Source organism: Blennius ocellaris (assembly GCF_963422515.1).
Source record: "Blennius ocellaris genome assembly, chromosome: 6".
Taxonomy (NCBI): domain Eukaryota; kingdom Metazoa; phylum Chordata; class Actinopteri; order Blenniiformes; family Blenniidae; genus Blennius; species Blennius ocellaris.
Window position 1 is genome coordinate 1384127 of NC_137655.1, and position 10000 is coordinate 1394126.

Consider the following 10000-nt stretch of genomic DNA (forward strand, 5'->3'; position numbering starts at 1 on the left):
AATCCAAACAGAGTTGAGGTTTCACAGCAAACTGGATCTTTTCATTCATTCTGTAAATCTCCTTTTTCTACGCGGGATTTTTGTGACCAACAATCGCAAAAAAAAGAAAGAAAAACTTTATTTCTCATCCATGAAGAAGAAACACTACAGCGCCCCCCTGGAGGACACAGCGCCCCCTGGAGGACACGGCGCCCCCCTGGAGGACACAGCGCCCCCTGGAGGACACAGCTCCCTCTGGAGGACACGGCGCCCCCTGGAGGACACAGCGCCCCCCTGGAGGACACAGCTCCTTCTGGAGGACACGGCTCCCTCTGGAGGACACGGCGCCCCCCTGGAGGACACGGCGCCCCCTGGAGGACACAGCTCCCTCTGGAGGACACAGCGCCCCCCTGGAGGACACAGCGCCCCCCTGAAGGACACAGCGCCCCCTGGAGGACAGAGCGCCCCCCTGGAGGACAGAGCGCCCCCTGGAGGACAGAGCGCCCCCTGGAGGACACAGCGCCCCCCGGAGGACACAGCGCCCCCTGGAGGACAGAGCGCCCCCCTGAAGGACACAGCGCCCCCCGGAGGACACAGCGCCCCCCGGAGGACACAGAGCCCCCTGGAGGACAGAGCGCCCCCCTGAAGGACACAGCGCCCCCCGGAGGACACAGCGCCCCCCGGAGGACACAGCGCCCCCTGGAGGACAGAGCGCCCCCCTGGAGGACACAGCGCCCCCCTGGAGGACACAGCGCCCCCTGGAGGACACAGCGCCCCCTGGAGGACACAGCGCCCCCTGGAGGACACAGAGCCCCCTGGAGGACACAGTGCCCCCCTGGAGGACAGCGCCCCCCTGGAGGACACAGCGCCCCCTGGAGGACAGCGCCCCCCTGGAGGACACAGCGCCCCCCTGGAGGACACAGCGCCCCCCTGGAGGACAGCGCCCCCCTGGAGGACACAGCGCCCCCCTGGAGGACACAGCGCCCCCCTGGAGGACACAGCGCCCCCTGGAGGACAGCGCCCCCCGGAGGACACAGCGCCCCCCGGAGGACAGCGCCCCCCTGGAGGACACAGCGCCCCCTAGAGGACAGAGTGCCCCCCTGGAGGACACAGAGCCCCCTGGAGGACAGCGCCCCCCTGGAGGACACAGCGCCCCCCTGGAGGACAGCGCCCCCCTGGAGGACACAGAGCCCCCTGGAGGACAGCGCCCCCCTGGAGGACACAGCGCCCCCCTGGAGGACAGCGCCCCCCTGGAGGACACAGCGCCCCCCTGGAGGACACAGCGCCCCCCTGGAGGACACAGCGCCCCCTGGAGGACACAGCGCCCCCCTGGAGGACACGGCGCCCCCCTGGAGGACACAGCGCCCCCCTGGAGGACACAGCGCCCCCCTGGAGGACACAGCGCCCCCTGGAGGACATAAGCTATAAGAGGTGCAATAACGTTTGAAGTGAACAGGAAGGTCCCAGTGTGTGAAATCCAGACGACCACTACGCTTTTAATCTTTTAGCTTTTTTTTTATTTTTTTTTTTATTAACCGTTGGACGAGTTTACACCACTGCCAAATTTTCTTTTAATTTTTTTTTTTTTAAATTTGCTACAGAGATTATCTGGACACAATCTGGGTTTTGTTTTCCGGAGTCGTTTTTCCAGACGACTGAGAGAAAAGGAGCCGGGGGGAAGTGATGACGAGTTCATTGCACTTAATTGTGTTTTATTTTATTTTTAATTTTTTTTCCCATTAGTCCCACGTGAAAGCTTTTTTTTTTTTTTTTTTTTTGAACAGTTCATACTTTTATCAAACGGTGCTTGTGAAATCATCAAGAATATGATCATTTTCTCTCTCAGGTTCTTTGTTCTTGTCTTTCTTTTAAGTGTCATTAATTGAAAAAAAACAATGTTCTACAATCTTAAAAAGAGACGGGAACTTTTCCCTTCGATCGCCCGACTCTCTTCAGTAATTCTGTTTGTTTTTTTTGCGAGTCCGTTTTCATATTTCACTTCATACTGCACTATTAAAAAAAAGAAGAAGATATATCTATATATCTTTTTGAGTCTCTGTTGAATCATTTGTTTCCCTCCAAACCCCGTTTGTTTGGAAGACGTTGTGAAAGTTTGACTTTCGGTTCAGAGCTGAGTCACGACCGAGACATGAAGACCTTTATGAATAATGCAAAATGACCCATTTTACAAAACCGGAATATTTATTAGAATGGTAAGAAGTTATAAGAACAGAAATAAAAAAAAAAACTCAGAAAAAGTATCTTGTTTGCAATTATTGGCGTCATTCCATTGAATTTAAATGAGAGTACAAATAGCTGTTGTTTTATTTTTACGGAAACGTTTAAGACTGAACTTCTGGTGTTTTAAATGTCAGATTACATTTTGGAAAAAAACCCTCCGGTGGTTCATATTGACTCATTTCCTTTAACGTCTTCTGGCTCCTGTTTATCTCAGAGACGTAAAAGACAGACGATCTTGAGCAACGGAGGAACGTTCCTGCCGGCTGAGGTGTAACGGAAACAAGGGGTCATGCTGGTTAATCACCGGCGCCTCAAACGCAACGTTTAAAGATTAAAGCGTCTCCGGCTTCATAATGAACAATCAGGACTGATTTGACAGAAGACAGGAGACTTTTGAGGCCCCGTTTACACGACAACGATTCACGTGACGTCACTTAATCCGTTAAAAAAAACGTGTGTTTCCACTGCAGCAGCGGAAAAACGTACGATGCAGTTAGTCTGCCCGGCTACGGAGGGCGCTGTTGCTTGATTTTATAATGGAACCACACAGACGATGTGCAGAGAAGAAAACGATGTAAAGGTGAAGAAAATGGAGAAAACCCGACCACCTCGTGGACTGACGACGCGTCGGATGTTACCAGGGGTGAGTTTCAACTACTAAACTACTGATATGGACGATCAAACTAGAACACGGACGTCAAGTTAAGCCACGACGAGCCGCCATGTTTGTTTACAAGTGGGTGGGGGGGGGAAATAGGTGCGCATGCGCAGTAACGGTCTCTGCAGGAGGGTTCAGTGACCGTGAAAGAATGTTTCCATTCCGGGAGGCGAGATAAAAACTTTGTGGGGATGGAGGATGGATAGATGAATGATACTAGTGTCGTGAGTTTTACGTAATTCACCCGCGGAACCTAAGTTGGGTAGATGGGTTCCGGGGGGACTGTTTATACTGGTGCACCGGCGGGTGTTTTTAGCTTCGTTAGCAACCGCAGAGTGACGAGTCGCGTTCCGTTCCCGTTCGTTATTACTCGTGATTCATGTCAATTAAACTGCCCACGTTGGCACCGTCTTTTGACACGCCGCTTCCGACTCCCGTTCCTGCGCGCTACACTACTAAACTACTGATATGGACGATTAAACTAGAGCACGGAGGTCAAGTTAAGCCACGACGAGCCGCCATGTTTGCTTACAAGTGGGTGAGAGGAGGAGGGGGAGAGATGCGCATGCGCAGTAAGAGGCTCTGCAGGAGGGTTCAGCGACCGTGAAAGAATGTTTCCACTTCGGGAGGCGAGATAAAACTTTGTGCAGATGGAGGATCGGGAAGTAGAACTGAGCCGTCACATTCTGAATTCGAATTTGTAACTCTGACTTCTTTTAACCATCAAAATCAGACTTTGAATTTTAAAAGCTGTCAATCCAATCCAATCCACTTTATTTATAAAGCACATTTAAACAACAAAGCGTTTCCAAAGTGCTGCACATAAAAACAATCAAACTAAAACAATGTAAATGAGCTCCAACACTCAATAAGTATAAAACCATAAATAAAAACAGATTAAAAACTACAAACACATAAAAAAAACTACAAATAAGAATAAATGGAAATATAAAAATGCTTAAAAAGCAATAAAATAAGTAAGAACAATAAAATAAATAAAAAGACACAGGGACCACACGGCTCACGCGGCGTTAAGAGCCTGAGAATAAAAGTGGGTTTCAAGACGCGATTTAAAACAGTCCACAGGGGGGGGGCTGTTCGTCAAATTTCAAGTACGTATCTTTTTTTGCTTCTGATTTTTTTTTCAACATCTAAAAATATTCAGTGTGTAAAAATTCAACGTGTCCAAAAATTCAGCTGCAAAAAAATTCAACCGCAAAAAAATTGGATGTTGGGTGAATGAGACGGGGATCGATTGCATCGTCCTGATGACACAGACATTCTGGCTGTTTTGCAGCTGAATTTTTAGACACATTGAATTTTTACACACTGAATATTTTTAGATGTTGGAAAAAAAATCCGAAGCAAAAAAAAGATACGTACTTGAAATTCGACAGCTTTTAAAATTCCAAGTCTGATTTCGATGGTAAAAAAAATTCAGAGTTACAAATTCGAATTCAGAATCTGACGGCTCAGTTTTACTTCCACACACTGGTGTCGTTTACAGGGACGACACAAAAGTAAAAAATGTTTTGCGACTAAACAACTTTGTGGAGACGGGTTAGGGTTGATCGTGACGACGGATGGATGAAGGATGGATGATGGATGGATGATGGATGGATGAATGATGGCCTTTTCACCATTTCTGTTGCTTCTGTGCAAACTTGTTTGCAAAAAAGCGTTTCCATGTAAACGCAAGGAAGGGCTGGAGTCTTGCACTAAATACACAAATGAAGGTAAAACAAATCAAATACTAATCAGACACACACAGGAAGGGGAAGTAAACAAGGGCGGAGACTTCAAAATAAAACAGGTAAGCGAACGTTACAATAAGATCGAGGACAGACTTTGTAAAAGCGCCGATTTGATTTCTTTCTGCAGCGTCTCGTGGAGCGTTTGCAGACTTCCACTGTGGTATTTGATTAAATCCAGAGTTCAGGAAGGGCATTAAGCAGAACTTGCTCTGAGGCCATGTGAGTTCTTCAGAAACGTTTGGAACGCACCCCGACAAGTGGAAGGAGACGAGTCCCGCCGGGCCGGAGCCACTTTAATGTTCCTTTAGTGCGAAAGCAAAACTTCAGCGTCATTTCAGGCAATTTGTCTCGTGTCTGGTGGAAGAGACGCTTTTCTGCTGGAATTGAGTCGAGAATCTGTGGGTTTAATGTCGGACCGGAGACGTGGGAGGTTCCTGTGGCGGCCATGATGGCGGCCATGATGGCGCCGCTCGGCGAGGAATATTTTCTGATGTTGTGGTTAACCGGGGTTGTTGGAGCCTTCGGATCAGGCGTCGATAGACTTTCCTCAATAGAAGGTTGCTTTTTAATTGTTTACTATAATGTCACTATTTCATATTTTTTATGGGCTTTTTATATATATTTTTGGAACATTATATTTTATTTCAGATTTTTTTATGGGCTTTTTATAATTTTTTTGTCAATATTATATTATAATTTTATTTCAGATTTTTTTATGGGCTTTTTATAATTTTTGTGTGAATATTATATTATTTTATTTCATATTTTCTATGGGCCTTTTATACTTTTTTTGAATATTATATTTTATTTCATACTTTTTATTGGCTTTTTATAATTTTTGTGTGAATATTTTATTATTATTTTATTTCATATTTTTTATGGGCTTTTTATACATTTTATTGAATATTATTTATTTATTTTTTTCATTTTTTTTTACATTTCATCAAAGTGATTAATATATATTAACTTTTTATTTTGTATGCACATTTCTTCAAGGCGCCTTGAAATAAAATGTATTATTATTTATTATTATTATGTAGAAAATCAGAGCAGGATTACTGATCGGAGCAGGATTACTGATCGGAGCAGGATTACCACTGAAACTCTAAATCATCTGCGGCGTAATAACAAGTCACAAATTGCCAGGTAGCGACCGGAGTTTTTCTGACTCCTTCCAATTTACTTTGAAATGATGGGAGGAAGAAATGGAGGGACTCTGTGAGGAGCGACGAGTCGGCGTTTCCCTGCACCGCCTGGAAGGTGTGAGGTCAGAGGGGGCGGGGCTTAACCTCAACGCAACCTGGGGCTGATTCAGAGAAGAACTAGTCGGGAACTATTGGTCGTATTGGATCACGTTGTTAAAATACAAAGAATAAGTCCTTAATAAAGTTCATTATTTAGACGTCAATATGAGATTTCTTTTATTGAACTTTAGCTTATTTGTTTGTATGGGAGGGTTTTAATGTAGTTTTAACAAAGACGTTGAAGTTTATAAAATGGTTTCCCCCCAATGACTTTAACTGAAGGTGGATCGTTCTGCTGCAGAATCCTCTTCATCCTCCAATGCACTTTTTTGGTACTTTAAAAAAAATAAGAAGTTAGAGACCCGAACTCCCCGGACCGTCTGGACCGTCTGGACCGTCTGGACCGCCTGGACCGTCTGGACCGTCTGGACCGTCCGGACCGTCTGGACCGTCTGGACCGCCTGGACCGTCTGGACCGTCCGGACCGTCTGGACCGTCTGGACCGTCTGGACCGCCTGGACCGTCTGGACCGTCTGGACCGTCCGGACCGTCCGGACCGTCCGTACCGTCTGGACCGTCCGTACCGTCCGGACCGTCTGGACCGTCCGTACCGTCCGGACCGTCTGGACCGTCCGTACCGTCCGGACCGTCTGGACCGCCTGGACCGTCTGGACCGCCTGGACCGTCCGGACCGTCCGGACCGTCCGGACCGTCCGGACCGTCCGGACCGTCTGGACCCCGTCTGGACCGTCTGGACCGTCTGGACCGCCTGGACCGTCTGGACCGTCTGGACCGTCCGGACCGTCCGTACCGTCTGGACCGTCCGTACCGTCCGGACCGTCTGGACCGCCTGGACCGTCTGGACCGCCTGGACCGCCTGGACCGTCTGGACCGCCTGGACCGTCCGGACCGTCTGGACCGTCTGGACCGCCTGGACCGTCCGGACCGTCCGGACCGTCCGGACCGTCCGGACCGTCCGGACCGTCTGGACCCCGTCTGGACCGTCCGGACCGTCCGGACCGTCCGGACCGTCCGGACCGCCCGGACCGTCCGGACGGTCTGGACCGTCTGGACCGTCCGGACCGTCTGGACCGTCTGGACCGTCCGGACCGTCTGGACCGTCCGGACCGTCCGTACCGTCTGGACCGTCCGTACCGTCCGGACCGTCTGGACCGCCTGGACCGTCTGGACCGCCTGGACCGTCCGGACCGTCTGGACCGCCTGGACCGTCCGGACCGTCCGGACCGTCCGGACCGTCTGGACCCCGTCTGGACCGTCCGGACCGTCCGGACCGTCCGGACCGCCCGGACCGTCCGGACGGTCTGGACCGTCTGGACCGTCCGGACCGTCCGGACCGTCTGGACCCCGAGGCTCTCGGTGAGTCAGACTTTCCTTGCAGACCGTCTGAGTTCCTACTGATCCGGTTCAGCCCCGGTTCAGCGCCGCGCCGCCGTCGGAGTCGTTATCTCCTCCTCCTATCTTCAACTCAATCGCCAAGCTAAACTACAAGGTCATAAATTGCAACACGACTTGATTTATTTGGTCACTTCCTGTCCGACCGGAGCACGTTGCTAATCGCTCATAAAGAATTACAACCAGGAGTTTCTGTACGGGGGAGGAGGGGGGAGGGGGGAGGGGGAGGGGGGAGGAATCAGGACGGGTGATAAGAGATGGAGGCCGGCCTCGCTGCTCACGCCGCCTGAGCTGCTGGTTAATGTTTAGCCGCTCCGTCCACATGAGGGAGGAGGAAGCCGGCGAGGGTTTTGCTGACGGAGAGTGAGGCGGTGATTGACTCCACCGGGGGCTTGTGAGGTCGAGCGGGTTTCCCTGGACCGCCATCGGGACTCGGGACGAGACGGGCCGGACCCCCGGGCCCTACTCTCCGGATCTGGAGATTGTTTTTATTTTTTAAATCCTTACAGGAAGTGAAGAGGTGCTCCAGTGTTTCTCTGCTTCTTGTTGAGATAAGAAGATCACAAGAAAAGAGTGTCGTACGTTGGACGAACCGCGGGGTCGTCTCTGGATCGCCGTCTCCGGATCGGTGTCTCTGGATCGCCGTCTCTGGATCGCCGTCTCTGGATCGCTGTCTCTGGATCGCCGTCTCTGGATCGGTGTCTCTGGATCGCCGTCTCTGGATCGCTGTCTCTGGATTGCCACCTCTCGATCACCGTCTCCGGATTGTCTCCTCTAGATCACCGTCTCCGGATCGCCGTCTCTGTATCGCCGTCTCTAGATCGTCTCCTCTGGATCGACGTCTCTAGATCGCCGTCTCTAGATCGCCGTCTCTGTACCGTCATCTCCGGATCGCCGTCTCTGTATCGCCGTCTCTAGATCGTGTCCTCTAGATCGCCGTCTCAGGATCGCGCCTCTGTACCGTCATCTCTGGATCGCCGTCTCTGTACTGCTGTCTCCGGATCGTCGTCTCTTGATCGCCGTCTCTGGATCGCCGTCTCTGTACCGCCGTCTCTGGATCATCGTCCCCGTACCGTCATCTCCGTACCGCCATCTCCGGATCTCCGCCTCCTGCAGCCATGAGCGAGGACGTGGAGACGGCGGAGGAGAAGGACTGGAGTGAGCTGGAGCCCAACTACGGCGTGAAGATCTTCCTGACCGTCCTGTACAGCGCCATGCTGGTGACGGGCATCGTGGGTAATTCCGTCACCATCCGCGCCACGCAGCTGCTGAGGACCAACGGCTACCTGCAGAGGAACGTGACGGACCACATGGTGAGCCTGGCCTGCTCCGACCTGCTGGTGCTGCTCATCGGCATGCCGGTGGAGCTCTACAGCGCCATCTGGTTCCCCTTCGCCTCGGCGTCCGGCAACGCGTCCTGCAAGGTCTACAACTTCCTGTTCGAGGCCTGCAGCTACGCCACCATCCTCAACGTGGCCACGCTCAGCTTCGAGCGCTACGTGGCCATCTGCCACCCGTTCCACTTCCGGGCCTTCGCCGGGCGCCGCACCCCCGCCCTCATCGCCCTGGCCTGGCTGGCCTCCGTCCTGGTGGCGCTGCCGCAGCTCTTCGCCACGGGGACGGAGGGCTACGTCCCCGTCCGGCAGGACGCCCCCGTCCAGAACCTGACCTTCTGCACCAACCTGCGGGAGCGCTGGCTGATGTACCGCGTCAGCATCTTCCTGGCCTTCGCCCTCTACATGCTGGTGCTGGTCGGCGTGGCCTTCATGTGCCGCGCCATGATCCTGGTGCTGCGCCGGGCCATGGCGCCCTCCGGCGGCGGCGGCGCCCCGGCGCCGGCCAAACACGAGAGCCAGAAGCTGAAGACGGCCAGGAAGCAGACCATCATCTTTCTGGGTGAGTCGAAGGCGCCATGTTGTTTGGAACGCGAGTTGGATTCTCAACCGATTGTCCGTCGGAAAAATAGACAAAATCTGATTATTTCTCCCTGGAAACTGTCGACTCAGATTTAAAACTCAGGCTCTTATTATATAAATAAGCTTCAAGCTTCTAAAATACTTTTATTTATCGATTTAAATTAGATAAACTAGTTCATGTAAACACAAACAGAAAACTAAAAACACCATATAGAGAGAAAAAAGTGCACATGAACCAGATAATAAATATCCTAAATACCATAAATACCCATCTTGAGTACTGGTACAAAGTACATGTAGACGTACAGTATATCACTCACAATAGATAAACACAGGCTCTTGTTATATAACTATAAATAAGATTCAAGCTTCTAAAATACTTTTATTTATCGATATAAAACAAAGTAGTTCATGTAAACACAAATGGAAAACTAAAAACACCATATAGAGAAAAAAAGTGCACATGAACTAGATAATAAATATCCTAAATACCATAAATACCCATCTTGAGTACTGGTACAAAGTGCATGTAGACATATATCACTCAGAATAAATAAGAGAGAATGGAGGAAAGAAAACCAGCAGAAAATAGAGAATGTGGGCAACAATTGTATTTTAAACTAGAAGTAGAAATGTGTCAAATATAACCTGAATTATAATACTGGAGATGTAATGAAGTACAAGTAGCAGAGAACAGTGACATGTTTCAGAAGTGACTCGCATTATTCAGAACTTTCAGAATAAATGTGGTGAAAAAACATGAATTTAGTTTGAATTGTTTGTGTAAAATATATT

At 50.3% G+C, this 10000-nt stretch overlaps 2 protein-coding genes across 2 annotated transcripts in view; both read left to right on the plus strand.

The window, feature by feature from the left end:
- Nucleotides 1–625, plus strand: part of LOC308131370 (solute carrier family 35 member F5-like) — a gene marked incomplete at both ends in the record, with an annotated part of 4564 nt that extends 3939 nt beyond the window's left edge. Inside the window, one exon of the mRNA XM_080498098.1 lies at nucleotides 536–625. Within this exon, the coding sequence (XP_080354224.1) occupies nucleotides 536–625 (90 nt within the window). The remainder of the gene's footprint in view (nucleotides 1–535) is intronic.
- Nucleotides 626–8407: 7782 nt separating this feature from the next.
- The window catches only part of gpr39 (G protein-coupled receptor 39), a gene marked incomplete at both ends in the record, with an annotated part of 24300 nt that continues 22707 nt past the window's right edge, over nucleotides 8408–10000 (plus strand). The window contains one exon of the mRNA XM_080498099.1: nucleotides 8408–9185. Within this exon, the coding sequence (XP_080354225.1) occupies nucleotides 8408–9185 (778 nt within the window). The remainder of the gene's footprint in view (nucleotides 9186–10000) is intronic.